The 22,107-nt window shown below is 47.9% G+C and overlaps 1 protein-coding gene across 4 annotated transcripts in view; it reads right to left on the reverse strand.

Moving 5' to 3' along the window:
* LOC132541282 (uncharacterized) overlaps positions 1 to 22,107 on the reverse strand; it is a 28,714-nt gene that overhangs the window by 5,958 nt on the left and 649 nt on the right. For 2 of the 4 annotated variants that reach the window (XR_009552432.1, XM_060201038.1), the window contains exons 3-4: positions 17,074 to 17,187; positions 13,938 to 15,121 (exon numbers count right to left, since the gene is read on the reverse strand). The exons of 1 other annotated variant lie outside the window; for it this stretch is intronic. Coding sequence is in view for 2 of the 3 variants with exons in the window: in XM_060201038.1 (XP_060057021.1) it covers positions 14,827 to 15,121; positions 17,074 to 17,187 (409 nt within the window). In the remaining variant the exon portion in view is untranslated. Of the gene's footprint in view, positions 1 to 3,930; positions 4,319 to 11,675; positions 11,841 to 13,937; positions 15,122 to 17,073; positions 17,188 to 22,107 lie in introns of those variants that run through there. One more of the 4 variants, XM_060201039.1, reaches the window with a different exon arrangement.

Raw genomic sequence — 22,107 nt, forward strand, 5'->3', positions numbered from 1 at the left:
CTTTCTCTCTTTCTTTCTCTCTTTCTTTCTATTCTTATCAGATAGGACAGAGAACTTGAAAGGGGAGGGAAGATTATAAATGAAGGAGAGCAAGACCTGCAGCCCTGCTTCACTGCTTGTGAACCTAAGTGGTGCACCACCGCCTGCCCAGAATATCTTTCAGTATACCCTCCGGGGGGCTGGGGAGAACGGAGGTGAGGGTACTCACTCAAGCTATTTCTAAAACCTGTACTCCTTTATTAGTATCATCTTACTTTTTAAAAAATATTTTTTAAACTTTGTTTTATTTGATAGGACAGAGAGAAACTGAGAGGGAAGGGGGAGATAGAGAGGGAGAGGAGAGGGGAGTCGAGCGGTAGCCAGTGGGTTGGGCACATATGGTGCGAAGACCAAGAACTGGCCTAAGGATCCCGGTTTGAGCCCCCGGCTTCCCACCTGCAGGGGAGTCGCTTCACAGGTGGTGAAGCAGGTCTGCAGGTGTCTGTCTTTCTCTCCTCCTCTCTGTCTTCCCCTCCTCTCTCCATTTCTCTCTGTCCTAACCAACAACTCCGACATCAACAACAATAACTACAACAACAATAAAAAACAAGGGCAACAGAAGGGAAAATAAATAAATAAATAGAGAGAGGGAGACAGAGAGATACCTTTAGGCCTGCTTCACCACTTGAGAAGCTACCCCTGCAGGTGGGGAGTGGGGCTCAAACCATGTGCCTGGTCCCACGTGCACTCAACCAAGGGTGGCACCAGCACAGCCCTGTCATCTTCCTTTTAATATAATCTCTTCTCTTTTGCTGAAGTGCTGGACTCCAGGTCTTCAGAATCAGTCTCTTGCAAAAAGTCCATTTTGTAGAGTGGCATGTTCCTCTTTTCAGTGAAAGAAATGCAGCAAGAGTGAAGCTAGAGGTGGTTTCTGACTAACAGATGCTGATCAGAATTCCTTCCTTAAAGACAAGTGTTGAAAGGTAACCATGCCTTTCTAGAACTAACAGACATAAAATAAAATCCTGTTTTAAAAGACAGTATGTGTTGGTCTGCTTCTAATTCTGCTTCTAAAACCCCTTCTGTTTCATTGGTTTGATCCCCCTGCTTAACCCTGTGTTCTATTTACATAACCACTGTTCACTAAGCACCGTCCTGCCTGCAGGGCACTGGTTTAATCCCCACTGGTTCACAATGTCTTTTTGCTCCGCCCCCTCTCCTAGGACACCCTGATTTGCACCAGTCTGTTTTTGCTCCACCCTCTCTACCTCACATCCTGTTTCCACCCTACTTGGAGAGTATATATAAGGACAGCATTGTGATTAGAGATAGCTTAGATTGTGCTGCATTCCACATGAATAAAGACTGAACTGCATACCACTCAGCCACGAGTTTCTGGTTGTCTGTCTCCCGCCTGTGAAGCTAGCCTGGCAAGTATGCAATGACAGATACAAACCGAGGTTTATGTCTGAACAATATGTGTGTTAACTACAATTTCTTTATTTTTAATTTGTTATTACTATTATCATTTATTACTGGATAGAGACAGTCAGAAATTGAGAGGTGAAGGGAGAGGTTGAGAGGGAAAGAGAGAGACACACTGCAGCCCTGCTTCACCACTTGTGAAGCCTTCCCCCCTAGGAGGGAACGGGGGTTCGAACCTGGGTCCTTGCGCAGTATAACAGGTGTGCTCAACCAGGTGCACCACCACCCAGCCCCTTAACTTGAATTTCTTAACAAGAATTGTTCCTTTCCTCTTGCTTGATGATATTTGCTCTTAAAGTAAAATGACCACATGCCACTCCGGTATGGTCCCTTCCCCTTCTCAACCCTAGAGCCAAACAACAACTTTTGCCTGAGTATTGAAGTCCACATGGGCCCGCTGTTAGTTCAGAGCAAGCCAGACGCCAGCCGCTCTCACCCCCGAGAGTCTGCACAGACCCACAACAGGGGTCGTTTCCTCCATCCAACTGCTCAGCCTTCTAAAGAGAGTGAGCATTGATTGGTTTGCTCATTCACCGCAGCAGTACTCGGCTCTGGTTTAGCTGGTGCAAGGGGATGGAATCTGGGATGTTATCTACCCCCACCCAAGAGAGAGAACCCTTATACAAGTGGGAGAAGGTTGGAAAGTGAGGGGCTGAATTCAGGGACAAGCTGGGAGGGCTTTAGGGATCCAGTCTTCCTGTGGCTTTGATCAGGGCTTCAGGAAACTTCCTCCTAGAACAAAGCCTGTAATCAGTCTGAAGGATTCCTTGTGACTTGGAAGGGACAGGATCAGTCAAATGTGGCTGGGGAGCTCCTTTCCCCAGCAGTGCTTTGTTTTCCAGATTGGGTCTTAGCATATTAACTATTGCTGTGCTGGGGCATCTCCCTAATTGGAATACTGACCTTCAGGTTCAGGTCAGCCCCTCCCTTGCCTCGGGCCAAATCAGTCTTCTGTGCCTTGTTTTCAATGCTGCTTTCAAAGTTTATCGTAGATTCCTTCACAGATGAGCACCGCTGATAGGCCCACCTCAGTCAGTCAGTCTGCTTTGCTGAATCAACAGTCTCCCCAGTGGCCTTTCTTCCTCTGAGACTGAGCCACTCCTCCACCCTTGTCTTTCTTCTTTATAAGAATGCAAACTAAGGGACCAGGTGGTAGCACTTGGGCGAGCACAGGTGTGACAATGTGCAAGGGCTGGGCTCAAGCCCTCAGGCCCTGCAGGGATAGTGCTTCTTGAGTGGTGAGGCAGTGCTGCAGGCATGCTCTCAATCTCTCTCTCTCTCTCTGTATCTCTCTATCTCCCTCTCTCCCTCCTTCTTTCCTTCCCTCCCTCTTTCCATTGCTACTTCCACCTTCCTTCTTGATTTTTATCTCTATACAATAAATTATAAATAAACAAAATTTTAAAATTAAAAATGGAATTCGAGCTCCCTGACTCCCCACCTACAGGGGAGTCGCTTCACAGGTGGTGAAGCAGGTCTGCAGGTGTCTTTCTCTCCTCCTACCCTGTCTTCCCCTCCTCTCTCCATTTCTCTCTGTCCTATCCAATAAGAATGACAGGAATAAAAACAATAATAATAACCACAACAATGATAAAACAAGGCCAACAAGCGGGGGAAAATAGCCTCCAGGAGCAGTGGATTCGTGGTGCAGGCACCGAGCCCCAGATATAACCCTGAAGGCAAAAAATAAAATAAAATAAGAGATCCTAATCCGAGTCACCTAGAAAATAAGCGAGTCCTCACAATGTGCTGCTAAATCGCACAAGATCTACTGCCATTTAATCATTATTTTTGAAAATACTTTCATGAGTTTTATTGAAAAATATTTCTAATGCCAACCGTTCATCAATCATTGCAGCCTGGCATCTGCATTGGCACATGCATGTGTGCCAGACACACATATCAACACACACACAGGCCACACCGACAAATGGATGTGCATGGTCTGAGGAGATGTTTCTCTTGGTGTCAACTGTCTATCATGGTACTCACCCTCATGTACCTGTTGAGGTCAGAAATGACAGGAAGTCCCTGGGGGAACTCAAACACTGCTACACCACACCAGAACACAGGAAATTACTTCACAGGAAGGGGGAGTGGTGACAGGTGTGGGTGTGGCTTAGCAAGAAGGTGGAGGAGGGGCTGGGATGGCTAGAAGCTTGCTCTCTTTTCTTTGTCTCTCTTTCTCTCTGTCTCTTGGCCCCCATGTACTCGAACATGTGGGTGTTCTCAGTTTTCCTGAATAAAGTTTAAAATTCCTGAAAATCATGGTTGCTCTTCAATTCTTTGTTGAGTTTAATGTGTGATGAACCTTTTGTGGGGAACAAACTCAACCCCAACCCCCCCAAATACACTCCCTGTCCTGTCTGTGTGTCCCTCCCTACTTTCTGGAACACAGTTTTCTGTAATTTGCTACAGAGCAGTGCTCTATAGTCAACCATAAGACACCAACACAAAGAACAGAAGGACACGGGATTTGTTTATTTTTCAAATTAAAGTAGTTGATTGACAAGCACCTTAGTTTTATAACTGAATTCAAATTTCACACTTAATACACAATAAAGGAAAGAGTCATTGAACCAACTGCCCTGCCTTCCCAAGAGGGTGAGCACTCACACATGTAAGAATGTTTGGCTACAGTCATAGCAATTAGATGGTATAGCAGGTTTGCAGGAAGCCCATGGGTAGGCAGTTCAAGTCCAATGACCATCTCTACCTATTTGATACCATATATGTCACCAAGAGACTTCTGCTTCTCACTCTTCCACCTTATATGGGGTTTCCAGCCTCAAGGTCACCTCCTAATCTCCTGGTGACTGTTGAAATGCCAATCATCATGTCCACATTCCAGAACCTAGGAGGAAAATTATTGGGATTCCATTTGAGACTAAAGAAGTAGGGTCTTTACTAAAGAAACATAATTAAAACAGGTCATCTTCCCATGATTATTCTCAGATAATTCATTTGAAAGAAGGAGAATCAGATTGAGACTAGAGGAAAGGCTTTCTTTTCTATGTCTAGGGACAAATGGATTTGGAAGTGAGAGATGGGAGAAAGAAAAAGAACATACTGAACATTTTTGTGGTGTAAAAACTTATCTACACTAAACTTCCTTTAAGACAGGTGTGAGTGATAGGCAGATAACCGTCCTTTCAATCACCAGCCAAATGTGTGTGTTGAAACACTGACCAATCTAATACTTCAGAAAACAACTGTATTTTCAGACAAGACCTTTAGAAAGATGACTGAACTTAAAATAAGGCCATTACTGTGAGGTGAATCCAATATGACAGTTTTTGTATTAGACATTTAATATTGATTTACAAAGTTGTATGGTAATACAGGTATAATTCCATACCTTTCCCACCACCAGAGTTCGGTGTTTCCACACCACTGGATAGTGCACAGTTCTTTTAAGGCCACTGATACAGGCTGATTCTAAAACTATTGATCTATATTTATGTATATATCTCTCCTCTCCTCCACTCTCCCAAAAGCTCTGCCTTTTGTTTACTTCCCCTGTCATTACGCCTCTGGGAGTATGGACCAAAATTCTTTTTTCTTAGCATTACCTTGTTTATCTATATGATTTTTATTAGTGATCTAATAATGATTAACAAGATTGTAAGATAACAGGGGTATAATTCCACACAGTTCCCACCACCAGAGTTTCATGTCCTATTCCCTCTACTGGAAGCCTCCCTACTTTTTATCCTTCTGTGAGTCTGGATCAGAATTCTTTATGGGGAGCAGAAGGTGGGAGTTCTGGCTTCTGTCATTGCTTCTCCGCTGGACATGGGTGTTGGCAGGTGGATCCACACCCCCAGCCTGTGTCTGTCTGTCCCTAGTGGGCCAGGGCTCTGGGGAGGGGAGGCTCCAGGACACATTGGTGAGGTTGTCTGCCCAGAGAGGTCAGGATGGAATCATAGTAGTGTCTGCAACTTGGTGGCTGAAGAGCAGTTAAGATAAGCACAACAGTCTAATAAACAGGAATCATAAACTAGGAATAGAGCAGATGAGAATTGGGTCTTATAGTGGAAAGAGACTAGGAAGTCTATTTTAGGTATGTTCCTAAGGGCCTATGGCTCTAGTGGTTTTTGTTTTAGCCTGATAGATGACATGCTGGTAGACTGAAAACAATGTCTGGGGAAATGGTGGTAGAGTTGAGAAAATAACTAGAAAGTTGTGTTAGGGCAGAGAGTAGCTCCCAAAATTAAGGAAAATGACCCAGGGCCAGGTCTGTTCCTATTCAGCACAGGAGCCTGTGTGACCTCTGAGTCCCTGTCAGTCTGAGCTCACAGTCCCTGGTCACAGCTGGAACATTCTCTGCTGCTCTCATGTCAGGACCCGTCTCCCTCCAGGGGCAGAGCAGGCTGACCAGCCTCCCTTCAGAGAGTGGGGAGTCCCCACCATGGCTGCTCTGCAGGGAGGGCAGATCCTGGAGAGGCCCACAGGAGGGTTTGGGATGACGTTCCTGTGCTAGTATGATGTATTCATCAAAGGGGGGGGGGGGGGACACAAGAAAGGAGTTCCAATCATGATGAAATAAATCAATGTCTTAGGTTTCCATTTCCAACCACCAACCGGAACCAGAGAGCAGCGGAGACTAATCTCCCATGCAGCATGTTCATAAAACACTTTAGACACTTAAAATCTCTTGCCAACCCAGATCAAAGACTATCAACCAATAATTCAGCTACAGTTTAACAAAACTAATTTTCTAAGGAATTTTACATTTGGCTTTGACATTCTAGTTACAGAACCTGGTGGATTAAGGTCATCGATCCCACATGAAATTAGCAGGGCATTATCATTTTGATCCATCCTTATAAAACACTGTGCTCTGGCTATTTTGTGCCAAGCTTACTTAAGCGATTAACAAGTAGAAGTGGGTCATCCTGCTAATCAAGCAGTTGAGTAAGTGCCTTAGAAACGCCCTTAAATTGGGGGCCGGGCAATAGCGCAGCGGGTTAAGCGCATGTGGCACAAAGCACAAGGACCAGCACAAGGATCCCGGTTCGAGCCCCCGGCTCCCCACCTGCAGGGGAGTCACTTCACAGGCGGTGAAGCAGGTCTGCAGGTGTCTGTCTTTCTCTCCCCCTCTCTGTCTTCCCCTCCTCTCTCCATTTCTCTCTGTCCTATCCAACAATGACGACATCAATAACAACAACAATAATAACTAAGACAATAAAACAACAAGGGCAACAAAAGTGAAAATAAATAATCATTAAAAAATGTAAAAAAGAAAGAAAGAAAGAAATGCCCTTAAATCATACATTGACATGAAGGCAGACACTGCCAGGGCAGAAAAGTCCAGAGGAACTGATCTTACTAAATGACAACACTTGATCTGATAAACTAATCCACATTGGCATGCGAATAATGGTAGGGGGCTTATGGATATATGCTGTTGCTGTTTCATAAGACCACTTTAGATAAAAAGAGAGACTAGGGGGCACATCACAGTGATGAGGCTCCCCCAGTCCAACAGAAGCTCACCTTCTTCTTCTTCTTCTTCTTCTTCTTCTTCTTCTTCTTCTTCTTCTTCTTCTTCTTCTCCTTCTCCTTCTCCTTCTCCTTCTCCTTCTCCTCCTTCTCCTTCTCCTTCTCCTTCTCCTTCTCCTCCTTCTCCTCCTTCTCCTTCTCCTTCTTCTCCTTCTCCTCCTTCTCCTTCTCCTTCTCCTTCTTCTTCTTCTTCTTCTTCTTCTTTCTTCATATTTATTATTTATTCCCTTTTGTTGCCCTTGTTTTATTGTTGCAGTTATTACTGATGTTGTTGTTGTTGGATAGGACAGAGAGAAATGGAGAGAGGAGGGGAAGACAGAGAGGGGGAGAGAAAGACAGACACCTGCAGACCTGCTTCACTGCCTGTGAAGCGACTCCTCTGCAGGTGGGGAGCTGGGGGCTTGAACCTGGATCCTTATACCGGTCCTTGCGCTTTGCACCATGTGCGCTTAACCCGCTGCGCTACCACCCGGCTCCCTCAGAGCTCACCTTCTAAAGTGAGTTACCCTGGTGGCTTACAACACAGTAACTTAGCTTGAAGTTAAACCACAAGTTTTTTGTGAAGGTGGCAATTTGCAGAACTGGAGTGTCACACAAGCACAGTTTTACCAGTTCAACTGCCTTCTTCATCCAGAGGGAGGGAGGGAGGGAGAGATAGAGAGAGAGAGAGAGAGAAAGAGAGAGAGATGCCATACCAGGACTTCCCCTGGTGTAATAGTGCCTCCCATGTACCCCCAGTGCTAAGACTTGGTGGAACACATCTAGAGGCCTATCTCGTCAGCCTCTAAAGCTCTAAAGGGGTAACTGGAAATCATGGCCATCACCATTGTCTGTTTGTCCCCCCCCCCCCATCTTTGCCACCACACTTGTCACTGGGGCTTGATGTCTGCGTGATTCCATTCCTCCTGGAAGCCATACGTTTCTTTACCTCTTTTTTCCTCAGTGACAGAGAAGGAAAGAGGAAGAGACAGGGAGAAGAGACACCAGCAGCACTGTTCCAAAACCAGTAAAGCTTTCTCCCTACAGGTGCACACCAGGGCCTGACGCCAGCTCCTTGTGCGTGGGGATGTGTTCAACCTGCTTCTGGCTCCTCCACTGGGCCCTGAAGTCACGTTTCTCTTCCCTCGACCTCAGCTCCAGTGAAATAACCAGTAAGAGCGAACACTGAGGAGGGCTTTTTCAAATAAATAACACATGACAATGATTTTTATCAATATAGAACCAGCAAGGGTAGCACCAGAGGCCAGTCTAGAAGATATTCCAAAGTCACAGCACAAGGAGTCCTGCTTACAAGTACACCTGTCCTCCTTGCCTGCTGTGACGTGTCAAGCACTCTGACCTTGGTGGCTTGAAACAAGTTCTTTATTTTTTTTTCTTCCATTTATTTATTTGTTCTCACTGCTTTGCGTTTAGGTCGAGACATAGCTGCATCAGTTTACCTCTCTGCCCTGTGGACTAGGAATTGGAGAAGCTCAAAGTTGGAGGTTAAAGTAATCCAAGAGTCCTCACATTTGGGGCAGGGTGGTGGTGCAGGCCATAGAATGCAGACCTCGCTTACCATGGGCAAGGACCCAGGTCCAAGCTTCTAAATTCTAGGTTCATTTTGAAAAATTCCACTGGGCAAGTAAGTAACAGAAAAACAACTAGGGGAGGTGACTGCAATCACTAGCAAAGTCCAAAGCTCCTTCACAGTCACTGGGCCAGGCTAGGAAGGGGAGGAAGGCTGAGCTGAGGAGCAGACTTGTGAGGAGACTCTCGAGCCACAAGTGAGGCGGTCACAGGGAAACATGGCTGTGGGACCAGCCGCAATGGACATTTCTCTGTCATGTGTTCAAGAGGCTGCATTCCAGAGGTAAGAACTATGAACTCCTATGTGTCACAACGTGCGTGAAGAAAATACTTTGCAGAGTCATCGCTGGCCTCCTTTTGGTTTCTTCTGATGCCATCTTTACCCTGTGTGAGAACCACTTTAAAAATAATAGCCTCAGAGGATATAGACGGCCATGCTCCCCTGCAGTCTGGGACAAGACTATTGGACAAGTACCTATAAAAACACCGATATGACTTCTAGGACTAAGCACTCACAGGCTTCCCTTTATGAGTGGGAAGAAAGGAAGGAAGAAGAGAGGAAAGAATAAAAGAGATAAAAGAAGGGGAAAGAAAGTCAGTTACTGGACATATAAAAAGAATTTGTAAAAAACAAAGACTATGTTTAAGATTCCAGGCAAGTACAATTCTCAGCTCCCAAGAAACATGCAAAACATTGACAAAAATATGATACCTATAGACTCTTAGAGAGCTGAGAAAGCACTGTCTGAGATGGTTAAGGATTGATTTCATGTTTTTAAAATTAGATAATTAAAGATGTAATTGAGGGGCTGGGAGAAAGCTCTCTTGCCAGGCTTGAATTTTACTGGAGACAGTGCATTGCTTGGATGTCTCCATAGTGGTGAAGTGGCGCCCTCAGTCTCTGCTCTTACATTCTCTCTCCCTTTATGAGACTAGAAAATAATAATGAAAAAGTTGGCCCAGACAGGTTGAACTTGTACATACAGGAGACCCCAGAGCCACACACACACACACACAAACACACACACACACACACACACACACAATGGCAATATCAAAAGTGATAAAACAAGCTAAATATTAATTGAATAAGTGAGAATTAGAAGACAAAAACTCTGACCACTCTTCACAAGGTAAAGACAAAGAAAATGCTTACAGTATGTATATTCAGATCATCTTTGGATCTAAAGTCTGAAAACCCACAAATATGTCTTATATAAAGTGAATTACATTCAAACTGGAAATAAATTAGATGACAAAAAAAAAAAAAAAAAACTAAGACTCAAATACAGCTCCTGATTCTGACAGATACAAACAAACAAGGCAATTTGATGTGGTTGGTTACAGGCTGATGAAAGGCTAAAAATCTCTCCTGTTCTAAGAAATAAGGCAAAGTCCACTCAGTGCTGAGAACACTAAAGATGAATATTGGGCACCTCAGAAACTAACATGAAATCAGAGAGAGACCTGTGGGGAAATAGAACCATGTTAGTGTCTCTCTCACCTGTTTCTCTCTCTCTCTCTCTCTCTCTCTCTCTCTCTCGCCCTCTCTTTCTCTCTTTCCTCTCTCTACAGGGTCCAGGGGTTTGTTTCTGTATGATTTAATCTTCTCTGATTTCTTTTACATACAAGAAGAGAGACAGCGAATAAGAGAGAGAGCACAGCACTTGAGTTGCCTGCAGTGACATAGCGTGGAACACTCACATGGGGTGCAGGCAGCCTGTCCACTAAGCTATTCCTCTGGCCCCAGCTGCTGGATCCTGACTGAGGTTCGGGAAGCAGAGAGCTGAGAGCCACCAGTGTGAGGTAGACTTGGTCAGCTCACCTGACTACTTGCCCTACTGGCAACCCCATCTTCCGTGGACAGGTTACCGCTCACCTCACCGTGTTGGGGAGACAAAAGTGTCAATCTAGGTCAAGTACCAGCTGTGTTCAGTGGAGATGCCTGGGCAACTCTGTGGCGTTACCCTGGGCCGGGCGACGTCTCAGCTGAGAAGAGCAGACACAGGCTTCTGAGCAACCCCTAAAGCTGCCCTCGTCCAGGTCCCTGTAACACTATGTGTTCCTCTCGGAACCAACACATCAATCCTGTTTCCAGGGGAACAGTCAACACGCTCACTATTTGTTGCTGTTTGATTTGCAAATAAACCCAGAGAACCTGTCCCACCCAAGGTTATCTTGTCCCAGCCTAGGACGTCTCTTTGACTTCATCTCTTGGGAGGTTATCACACCTCACTGAGAACATTTACTGTTCATCCATAACGTGCTGTTTAATTTTAAAAAGCAAGAGCAGCAGGGCTAGATGGTGGGTTACCTGACTGAACATTCACACTACAATGTACAAGGACCTGGGTTCAAGCCTCTGGTCCCCATCTGTAGGGGAAAAGCTTTGCAATTAGTGAAGCCATGTTGCAGGTGTCTGTCTCTCTCCATCTGTATCTCCCCTTTCCCTCTCAAACTCTGGCTGTCTCTATCCGATAAATAAATAAAGATAACTAAAAAAGAAAATAAATAAAGGTAATTCAAAAGGTGGTGAAGCAGGTCTGCTGGTGTCTATCTCTCCCCCTCTCTGTCTTCCCATCCTCTCTCCATTTATCTCTGTCCTATCCAACAATGACGATATCAATAACAACAATAATTACAATAACAATAAAAAAGTAGAAACAGCAAGTCCTGAACAAATAACATCCCCTTCACCACACCGCATGAATACCACATATATACACTACACACGAAACACAATACCACCTTCATCTCTCTCTCTCTCTCTCTCTCTCTCTCACACACACACACACACACACACACACACACACACACACACTCACACACACACACACTCACACATACTCACCATTATCAAGTTGCAAAGGTGTTAGGTGCAGGGGAGCAGGTTAGGGCCAGAAGAAGGCTCTGGGGGAAGAGGTTCCCAAATGGGAAGTCCACACCTTGTTCAGGACAAAACTAGCTACCATGGGATGGGCCGCCAGCTGCTCCTATGTAAATGAGGTATCCTGGGAAGACCAATCACCGCTGGCCAAGCACAAGGACCAATAGCAGCAGGGGATGTGCTGTTCCCGCTTAGACCTGACAACTATGAAAGTACTTGACTGTAGGGAATCAGAGTCGCTGTCTCTGACCTTCTGCACACCTGGATGTCTCTTCTGCCTTCTCTCCTGTGAGTTGCCTGGCTCATGGCACTCCACTCTTTCTCAGCGTCAACTACTGCAATGGTCCAGTGTGGAGAAGCCCTGTGGAGCTTTGAGAAGTGAGCTGTACCTCCACCTGCCTGGGGACTCGCTTTCCTGCAACACAGGAACAACAAATACCACACATGTTTATACACATGCTCACTGCACCACTGACCCTGCATACACACTCACATACACACTTACATGCTCACACACACAGACACTGTATGCACACTTTTCATTCCAGCTTCCATTTCTCTACAGCATCAACCAACAACAACCCTGGGTCCAGTGGATATTCCCTCATGTTTGATAACCAGGATAAAGAAAGGGCCCTGGTCATGTACGTTAAAGGGGCCAGAGCTGTCCAATGGGGAAAAGAAAGTCTTTAACAAATGGTGCTGGGTAAACTGGACAGCCACATGTGGAAAAATCAAACTAGACCACCACCTAACACCATGCACCAAAATTAACTCAAAATGGATTAAAGATCTGGATGTTGAGCCTGAAAATATAAAATATATAGAAGAATACATAGGCAAAACATTTCAGGACCTTAACATTAAAGATGTATTTGAAAAAATAAAAGACATATTTGGAGACTACACCTCATGGGAAAGGGAAACAAAAACAAAAATTAATGAGTGGGACTATTTCAAATTAATAAGCTTTTACACATCAAAAGAAAATTCCATGAGGATAATCAGGAAACCCAGAAAATGGGAAAAGATATTTGTACATTATACTTCAGATAAGTGACTAATATGAAACATCCATGAAGAAATCCTACAGCTCAACAAAGAAAAAGAGCAACCCAGTCAAAAAGTGGGCAGAAGATGTGAACAGACGGTTCTCTTCTTCTTCTAGCATTTGCCCTTCTTCCGTAGCCAGTCAACAGCGTCAGGTTGAGCCTGATGTAAAGTTCCGAGACCTCCTTTGAATCTGGAGAGGTGGCAGTCGTTGACTATGTGGGTCATAGTCTGTCTGGAGCCACAGGGGCAGTTCGGGTCGTCTCTGGCTCTCTAAAGAAGAGATACACACGGTCCACAGACGGATGTGGAAAGGCTCCAGTTCACTCATCATCAGAGAAATGCAGATCAAATCCACACTGAGATCCCACCTCACACCTGCGAGAATGGGCTCCATCAATGAACAAGAGAAGAGACGTGCTGGAGAGGACGTGGAGAGAGAGGGGCTCTCCTGCACTGCTGGTGGGGTGCGGACTGGGGCAGTCACTCTGGAGAACAGGGTGGGGAATCCTGAACCAAATACAGATGGAAATACCGCAGGACCCAGCAATCCCCCTGCTGGGCATTTCCCCAAATGTATAATATCAGTGAATCAAAGGGATACGCGCACCCCCATGTGCACAGCGGCTTTATTCACAACAGCAAAAACCTGTAAACGACCAAAATGCCCTTCTACAGGTGACTGGACAAAAAGTTATGGAGCATATGCTCAGCAGAGTATCACGCAGCAATGAAAAGGGAGGACAGTGTGTCCTCTGGGACAAAGTGGATGGAACTGGAGAAGGTGATGCTCAGGGAAGCTGGTCAGGAGATGAAGGACAGCTCCAGGGTGGCTTCACTCATATGTGGAATGTAGACATTGAATATACAGAGGTGGGAAAAAAAAAGTCAACCTATTTCAAAGACTGTGAGAGAACTATAGAGGTTACCTATGGAGGTGTGGGTGGGGATACAGACCTTTGGTGGTGGCAATGGTGGAAAAAAATAGAATTATTAAAAAGGGGGAGTGTCTTTGAAAACTCCCTTCCTGAGCATCCAGGGGCAGGGAGGAATTTAGTCCTTGTGGGGGGAGGGGGGGACAGCATGGTCGTGTGGCCCAGGGTAAGGTGACTGACACCTGTCTGGGGGAAGTGTGGTCATATGCCCTGTGACAACAGCCCTGAGCCAACATTCCCTCCACACAGTGATCCCCTCTGACCTTACGTGAAGATAATGGGTTGTCCATTGCCTGCAAGTCTGCTGGTTCAGGGAAAGAGGCTGAGCCCTTCTGACGGGGCTGGTTCCCTGCTTCCTGAGCCAGGCTCCTGACCTCCCCACACGCACTCTCAGACTCACTCCCTCTCCACCTGCTGCAAGATACTTGTGCAGACTGGGGCCCTCTCCTGTGCAGGGGGCTGTCCACTCAGCTTGCTGGGCTCTCCAGGCTGTCTCCCTCCCACCCACCCAGAGGAGACAGTGGAGAGGCGTCTGTGGCCAGAGCGGAGAGGAGCGCAGTCCACAGTCACCTCAGCCTAGTCTTTGACTAGGATCTTCTTTCACATTCACTACACTCACAGTGGGAGTCAGCCTGTGCCTCCAGAGGCCCTTGGTGAAGATGTGGGCGACTGGAGGCAGCTCTATGCCGGGCTGGATCATTCTGGACATAGCACAGATGCCAGGGCTGGCGGGGGGCACAGACCCCTTTCAGCCACTGCCCCACCCCCCCCTAGAACCTTACCTAGAATGATCTGACCTCCGAGCCACCCTTCCTACTATCTGGAGGAGAGAGAAGGGGGAGGAATGGAGGCAGATGTTGTAGGAATTGGTACAGTACTGAATCTGCATTTCCTTTTGGCTTTATTTCTTTCTTGGGAATGTCATCCAAGAAGACAGAGTTTAGGAACAGTGAGGACCTCCAGTGAGGCTGTGGCCTCTCGCTGCTTCTGGGCCTGCTCTGGTGGGGTTGCTCCAGTCAGATCTCCGAGGGCATTCTTCCAGGGGACGATGGCGTGCACTCAAGTCAGGCTTTAAACCCTGTGAACATTCTTGGTATTGGCCTTCTTTTTTTCTTCAGTTTAATGACTGGCTCTTAGAACAGAATGTCCCAGGTCATGCTGGCCGGGTCAGAGTGATCCAAGGCCAAGCCTTGGGCTGCAAACCCAGCTCTTCTCTTGCAGCCTGCCTCACCTCAGCCTCCCTACAGCTGGGCTGATGGTCTTACCTTGTTGGTGCTCATACAGAGCAAGTGAGATGGAGTGGAAGGGAAAATGTCCAGGCAAAGAAGAGTTTACTAACCAGACTACAGCAAAGAGAGAAGCCCCAAAGAGCAGGACACCTTGGGAAAGGCCCCCCATCAGCCCCTGTGCTGCCTCCTACCCTGAGTCTTGAGGCTTGACACCCTTTACACAGCTGTGCCAGGAAAGAGCACAGTGACCATGACAGTAACCAATCGACAGGACCCTGAGCAACGGGGCCAAGTCCCACCCCTCAAGCTTGCAGCCTTTGCCCTGCACTGAGCTTTCTGCTCCCAGTCCTGCAGCCCCTGGAGAAGCAGGGCTGTCCTGTTGCTTGGGCCCAGAATTCTTTAAGTGAGTGAGCTCCTTCTGTGGCCAGTTCACGGTAGTGAAGTCACTCCTGTTGACTCCGTCAGCTAGTTCTGCAACAAACCTGCAGCAAGGTATTACAAGTCAAATGGCTAATGTCGTTGCTCAATCACACTGACTAAATAAATACCAGCTTTTGATACTCAGTAAGATTGAGCTTGGCCAGGTTCTGGGAGTCCTAGGGGAGGAGACGGACATACCAAACTCCCTCCCTTACTAAGTCACCAGGAACAAGGACAGCTGGTTGCCATGGACACAGCTGAGTGGACACAGAGTCTCAAGGGTTGAGGACTGTTGACCGGCCAAGCTCTTCATTGTCAGGAAATTGTGAGGATGTGGTGGAGCCTGGCAGGACTTGACCTGAGGAGTGCGTCTATCCTGTCAGTCTCTCTCTCTACCAAGAGGTTGAGTAAGGAGGGACAGGAGTAACCCCAAAGGTTTGCCCTGTCTTCTCAGGCTCCCTGCCTCACAAAGCACCCCGCATTTCTAATATTATGGTCATTAGATAAAAACAAAGGGGGAGATGTCGGGAAATTGTGAGGAGTCTCACAAAGCACCCTGCATTTTTCTGCCTCCAGGAGCCTGGCATTCCTTAAACATTAAGCCAGCTCCCCCTGCTCCACCCTGCATTCCTGATACTAGGGCCTATCTACATAATCACTGTTTTGCCTCAAAGATCCCCACCCATTCCATTCCTTTGATCTGTCTTCTTTCTACCCTCAAGACCCTCCCTGCCTGCAGGGTATTATTAATCCTACCAGTTAAAACCCTCATAACAGTTGCTAAGGAAGTTCCTACCTTTCCCGTCCCTTTTGCCTTTCTCTGCCCCTTTCCTAGACATTTCCATTTCCGACTTGCCACTTCCAGGTCTGCCCTTTAAAAGCCTTGGCTCTAGCATCAATAAAGAATTGCATTGTCTCCCCGCCACGAGCTTGGTTCCTGAGTCATCTCCCTCGCATCGCTGAGTGAGTAGCTGCCCAGGCTGGCTCCAGTCTTGTTCTCTCCAATCCAGAGAGTACGTGCCCGGGAAGAGGCACCCCCATGCTATCCCGGCACTCAGTCACCTCCTTCCTGCACTGCCCGTGTCTCTCCCTCCAGGCATCAGGAGGCACCTGTGCCTGTCTCTGAGGCTTCACCTTGGTGCATTGCTCTTGTCCCAGGAAATCCCCAACTGATGAGATTTTAGCTTCCCCTCAGCTAGCCCCCATCTCTGACAGAGTGCTCAAGGGATGTTGTGTTATGTGACCACAGAGTATACGTCTGGGTTGATGAGAACCTTCTCCCTCTCCCTCACCCCATCCAGCTATGTGTGTGTGTGGAGGGGAAAGGGTGGCAGGAGAACAGGGCATCTCACTTGGATAGTTCCCTGCTTTGTTTTTCTTTTCATATATACATGTTTATTTTAATTGGATAGAGACAGAAGGAAATTGAGTGGGAAGGGGAAGATAGAGAGGGTCCAGGTGGAGCACACCTGGTTAAGTGCACACATTACAGTCCACCTGCAGGGGAAAGCTTCACAGGTGGTGGGGCAGGGCTGCTGGTGTCTCTCTGTCTCTCTCCCTCTTTACCTCCCCCACACCTCTCAATTTAACTCTATCTCTATTTAATCATAAGTAAAAAATTTAAAGGGAAAAAAAGAAATGTCAACTACATGTTAGGTATTAAAAGAGAGAGAGAGAGGGAGAGAGACAGAGATATCTGCAGCCCTGCTTCACCACTCAGGAAGCTTTCCCCCTGCAGGTGGGGACCAGAGGCTTGAACCCGGGTCCTTGCACACTGTGATGTGAGCACTTAACCAGGTGTGCCACCGCCTGGCCCCATGCATCTCCTTTTCATGTGTACATAGACCCAGGTCCGAGCCCAGTCTCCACTGCTTTGAAGTGAACTGAGATCACGTCCACTCTCTCTCTCTCTGCTACTCTAGGAGATCAGGTCAGGAAATGGTGGAGCACCTCTTAAAGCAGCCTTCAGAGCCAACCCCCAACTCAACACGCCGTGCAGCTCTCGACGCCTCACCTCTGAGTCGCGTGCTGAGAATATGCTTCCACAGGCAGACCTCCATCGACGTGCGGAGACCCTCTTCTTCTGTCTGTGCTGCACAGGCACCACTGGCTGCTCCTGACCTCCTCCCTGACTGGGGAAGAGACTGTCTCAGGGAACAAGCCTGGTCCACACCACAGTCCTCACCTCACTAGAGGGAGCTTCCCTGCTCTGCTGTCATTCCCTCGCTCCTTCCCACTCTCCCCTTCTCTCCTTCTGTCTGAGAAAGAAACAGGCTTGGCTTAAAGTGCTAAAGCTCAGATGACAAAATGAAAATGGGAGGCCAGGTGGTGGTGCGCCTGGTTGAGCGTACAGGTCACAGAGCACAAGGACCCGGGTTCAAGCCCCTGGTCCCCACCTGCAGGAGGAAAGCTTCACGAGTGGTGAAGCAGGGCTGCAGGTGTCTCGCTGTCCCTCTCCCCTTCTATCTCTCCCTCCCTTCTCAATTTCTCTCAGTCTCTATCCGATAATAAATAAATAGAAATATATATATTTTTTAATTTTTAAATATTTATTTATTTACTCCCTTTTGTTGCCCTTGTTGTTTTATTGTTGTAGTCATTATTGTTGTAGTTATTGATGTCATAGTTGTTGGATAAAACAGGGAGAAATGGAGAGAGGAGGGGAAGACAGAGAGGGGGAGAGAAAGACAGACACCTGCAGACCTGCTTCACCACCTGTGAAGCGACTCCCCTGCAGGTGGGGAACCAGGGGCTCGAACCAGGATCTGTACGCTGGTCCTTGTGCTTGGTGCCACCCGCGCTTAACCCGCTGCGCTGCCGCCCGACTCCCAGAAATATATATATATATATATATTAAATATTCTTTGAGGGCTGGGGAGATTGCATAATAGTTAAGCAGACTTTCCTGCCTGAGGCTCTGAGTTCCCTGGCTCAGTCTCCAGCATCACCAAAGCTGAGCGGGGCTCTGGGTTCTCTCATCTCTCACTCATTAAAACAAAGAAATACATAAATAAACCAAATAGTAAAAGCAGAATGCGAAGCCCAGTCAGATACCTGGGCAGTGCTGTCTTGGGTGGGGTGGGGGAGGTACCTCGGCCTCGGCCGTTTCTGCTTTCTCCCTCCAGAGAACGAGGCGGCAGGAAAGGCAGAAGAGACCCTCTAGACAGAGTGGGGCAGAGCAAAGGAGGAAGCCCTCAGTGAAAGGAGAGGGAGAAGAACTGCTCTAGTTGGGGTCACGGTGGGGCTCCAGGTAGAGCGTATGTTACTCTGCCCAAGATCCTGGGTTCAAACCCCTGGTCCCCACCAGTGGTGGATGCTGCACAAGTGGTGAAACATCACTACAGTGTCTCTCTCTTCTCTCTTCTCTCCTTCTCTACTTCTACTTCCTCTATCAATTTCTCTGACTCTATTAAATAAAATAGAGGAGCCAGGCAGTGGCTCACCTGGCTGAGCACACACATCACAGTGCATAAGGACCTGGGTTCAAGTCTCTGGTTCCCACCTGCAGGGGGAAGGTTTCACGAGGGGTGTAGCAGGGCTGCAGGTGTCTCTCTGTCTCTCTCCCTCTCTATCTTCCCTTCCCCTCTCAATTTCTTTTCTTTTCTTTTCTTTTTTTTAGGGCAGGGAGCTAGGTTTATTTCCTGTTATCAGGTTCCAGGTCAGTTCCTATCACCTCCGAAGAACATTCTGCCTCAGCACCCAGACTTTGCCTTTGTCAAGCTGGGCATGGCAGAAGCCAATTCGAGGTGCTGTATCTAAGGGTGAGGGGGTTGGTGGGTTACCGTCAGAGTCCACTGAGGCTCCCACTTGCAGTACTTTTCTCTCTCTCTCATTCTTTTGCCTGTGGAGTCTTCATTTCAGTATTTAACATCAAATCTTAATCATTTAATTTTTGTGATAGTGGTGAAAAGGGAATCTCTAATCTCTCATTACTGTCGGTTCAGAAACAAGCTATTGGTAAGAGCAACTTTATAGGGGGCTGGGTGGTGACTCACCTGGTTGAGCGCACGCGTTACAATGCACAGGGACCCGGGTTCAAGCCCCTGGTCCCCACCTGCAGGAGGAAAGCTTTGCAAGTGGTGAAGCAGGGCTGCAGGTGTCTCTCTGTCACTCTCCCTATTTCCCCCTACCTTCTTGATTTCTGATGGTCTCTATCCAATAATAAAGATTTAAAAAGAGAGAGAGAGAGAAGCTTTATAGAAATCTCTCTCTCTCTCTCTCTCTCTCTCTCTCTCACCAGAGCCTCCCCTCTCAATTTCTCTCTCAGTCTCTACCCAATAATAACTAAACAATAACCACAAAAAAAAGCTTCTTCCAGGAGTGGTGGATCCATCATGTAGCTGCCCAGCCATGAGGGTCATTCTTGTGACAGTCATTTCTATGTTTGAGAGAGTCACTTTGGTCACAGGGCTGACACAGCCATTCGAAAGATGTCAGGTGCCCTCTGGCCTCTGGGGTTTCTGGAATCAGCTCGCCTAAGTCAGAGACAGCCTGTGCATTGGGAACCATCCAAATAAACCTTTTCTGTCAGAAAGCTCTGACCCTGCTTTGTATTCTCCTGAGTCACTCTGCTCTCCCGGCAGGCCCCGAGGCAGGCTCTGCTGGAGATGGGGTTCTGTGCCCTGGCCTCTCCGCTCCCTAGACTCACAGCTGAGCTCCCGCATGCCTGGGGTGTCACCCTGCCCCCAACAGCCCCGGGTTGTGTCAACAGCTGTGTCCCAGAGGCAAGAGAATCTGGGAGGGCGACGCTGTAGGCAGGGTCTCATTTCAGCCCTGGATGCTGATCGCAAGAAGTTACTGGCTGACACTCAGCTCACAGAGCCTGGCTGAGCCGGTGCGGGGGCTGCACACGGCTGCAGGGGAACAGAGGCCTGAGCAGAGAGCCCAGAGTCGGGCCTGCCCCGTGGCCCTCTCCCACTGCCGCCTGCCTGCAGAGTTTTCTCCACTTGCTGATAAAGCCGGTGACCCTCCTCCACTCCCGGTCCAGCTCCCAAGGCCCAAGACGCCTGGGGAGAACGTTCCCCCTCAGACTTCAAGTCTGCAGAGCAGGAGAGAGGAAAGCCATTTCCCTCTGGGTCCAAGGCAAAACTCAAGGGGAGACTCAGGAGGCTGCCACTCAAAGTCCTCAGAGCTTCTGTACCACAGCAAGGAAGCTGGGTGCCTTTCTCTCTCTCTCTCTCTCTTTCTTTCTCTCTCTCTCTCTTTCTTTCTTTCTTTCTCTCTCTCTTTCTTTCTTTCTTTTCTTTTTGATTTTTAATTATCTTTGTTTATTTATTGGATAGAGACAGAAATTGAGAGGGAAAGGGGAGATAGAGAGGGAGAGAGACAGAGAGACCCCTGCAGCCCTGCTTCACCACTCGTGAAGCTCTCCCCCTGCAGGTGGGGAATGGGGGCTTGAACCGGGGCCCTTGTGTACTGTGATGTGTGTGATCAGCCAACTGCGCCACCTCCCGGCCAGGCTGGGGGCCTCTCATAGTCGGGAAGTTAGGAAAAGGGTTGACTCATGTGTAGTGCGTGCACTCACTGTACAGAGCGGGACGTGCAGAGGGTAGAGTGGCTGGAGTTGTGGAGGCTGAGGAAAGGCATGCCATGTGGCACTCTGTCAAAGAGAAACAATGGGGAGCTGGACAGTGGCACAGCGGGCTAAGCGCACGTGGCGCAAAGCGCAAGGACCGGCGTAGGGATCCGGGTTCGAGGCCCCGGCTCCCCACCTGCAGGGGAGTCGCTTCACAGGCGGTGAAGCAGGTCTGCAGGTGTCTGTCTTTCTCTCCCCCTCTCTGTCTTCCCCTCCTCTCTCCATTTCTCTCTGTCCTATCCAACAGTGACATCAATAACCACCACAACAACGATAAACAACAAGGGCAACAAAAGGGGAAAAATGGCCTCCAGGAGCAGTGGGTTTGTAGGGCAGACACCGAGCCCCAGCGAAAATCCTGGAGGCAAAAAACACCCCAAAACAAGTGGGTGCGGACATGTATCCCCGCTAGGACTGTGCTGGGCATTGCATGTTCACGGAGTCCTGAGTGGGGCCAAGAAAGAACTGGACACACGTCATGACTCACTGTCCCAGAGGGAGGATGGCGGCTGTATTTTTTTTACCTTTTACTTAGAATTTTTCTGATGTTTTTATAATGTTTACATAATGCATAACTTTAAATGAAAAGAAATGGAGAGATGGAGTGGGGGTGGGGGCTGAGAGAGTGACCGAGGGCACTGCCTGTGTGAGGCCTGCGGTCAGTCCCTGTCACCAAAGGAAGACAAATGCAAATGGAATATTGGTGGCGGCGTGGTGCTTGGGCCTGTCTCATAATGATGATGACATGATAATCATCGTAATGGGGCAGGGTAGATAGCAACATGGCTAGGCAAAGAGACTTTCATGCCTGAGGCTCTGAAGTCCCAGCTTCAATCCCCCACACTACCATCAGCTGAGCAGGGATCTGGTAAAATACATAAATATAATAATAATAATATATCTTGACGGGTCAGTGGTGGCGTGCCTGTCTGAGCACACACATTACAGTGCTCAAGGACCAGGTTCAAACCCCCAGTCCCCACCTGCAGGAGGAAGCTTCACAAGCAAATCTTCATTTCTCTTTGTCTTTATCCAACGAGTAAAAAATGGAAAATCTTAAGGAAATGTTAAACCTTGAAGAAAGCAGGAAAGGGCCGGGAGATGGGCTGGGAGTTGAGGTGAATGGCTTGCACGACTCAGGCCCCAGGACTGATCCCCCGCACCTCACAGGAACCCAGAACTTCTGGCAGCCCCTCCCCCAGAAACAAAGGGAAAGGGAGAGGGGAGGCAGAGAGAGAGACACACCGGCAGCCCTGCTCCACCACTCATGAAGCTTCCTCCAGCAGATGGGGTGAGGCGGGGGCTTGAGCCCTAGTCACATGTACACATATATTTGCCTCCAGCAACATGTAACAACCACACAATGATACAAAAAAAAAGGGCAACGAAAGGGGGAAAACATAGCCTCCAGGAACAGCAGATCCTTGGCTGAGCCCCAGCAATAACTCTGGAGGCAAAGAAAAGCAGAAAGTG

Source organism: Erinaceus europaeus, chromosome 11, assembly GCF_950295315.1.
Source record: "Erinaceus europaeus chromosome 11, mEriEur2.1, whole genome shotgun sequence".
NCBI classification, from domain to species: domain Eukaryota; kingdom Metazoa; phylum Chordata; class Mammalia; order Eulipotyphla; family Erinaceidae; genus Erinaceus; species Erinaceus europaeus.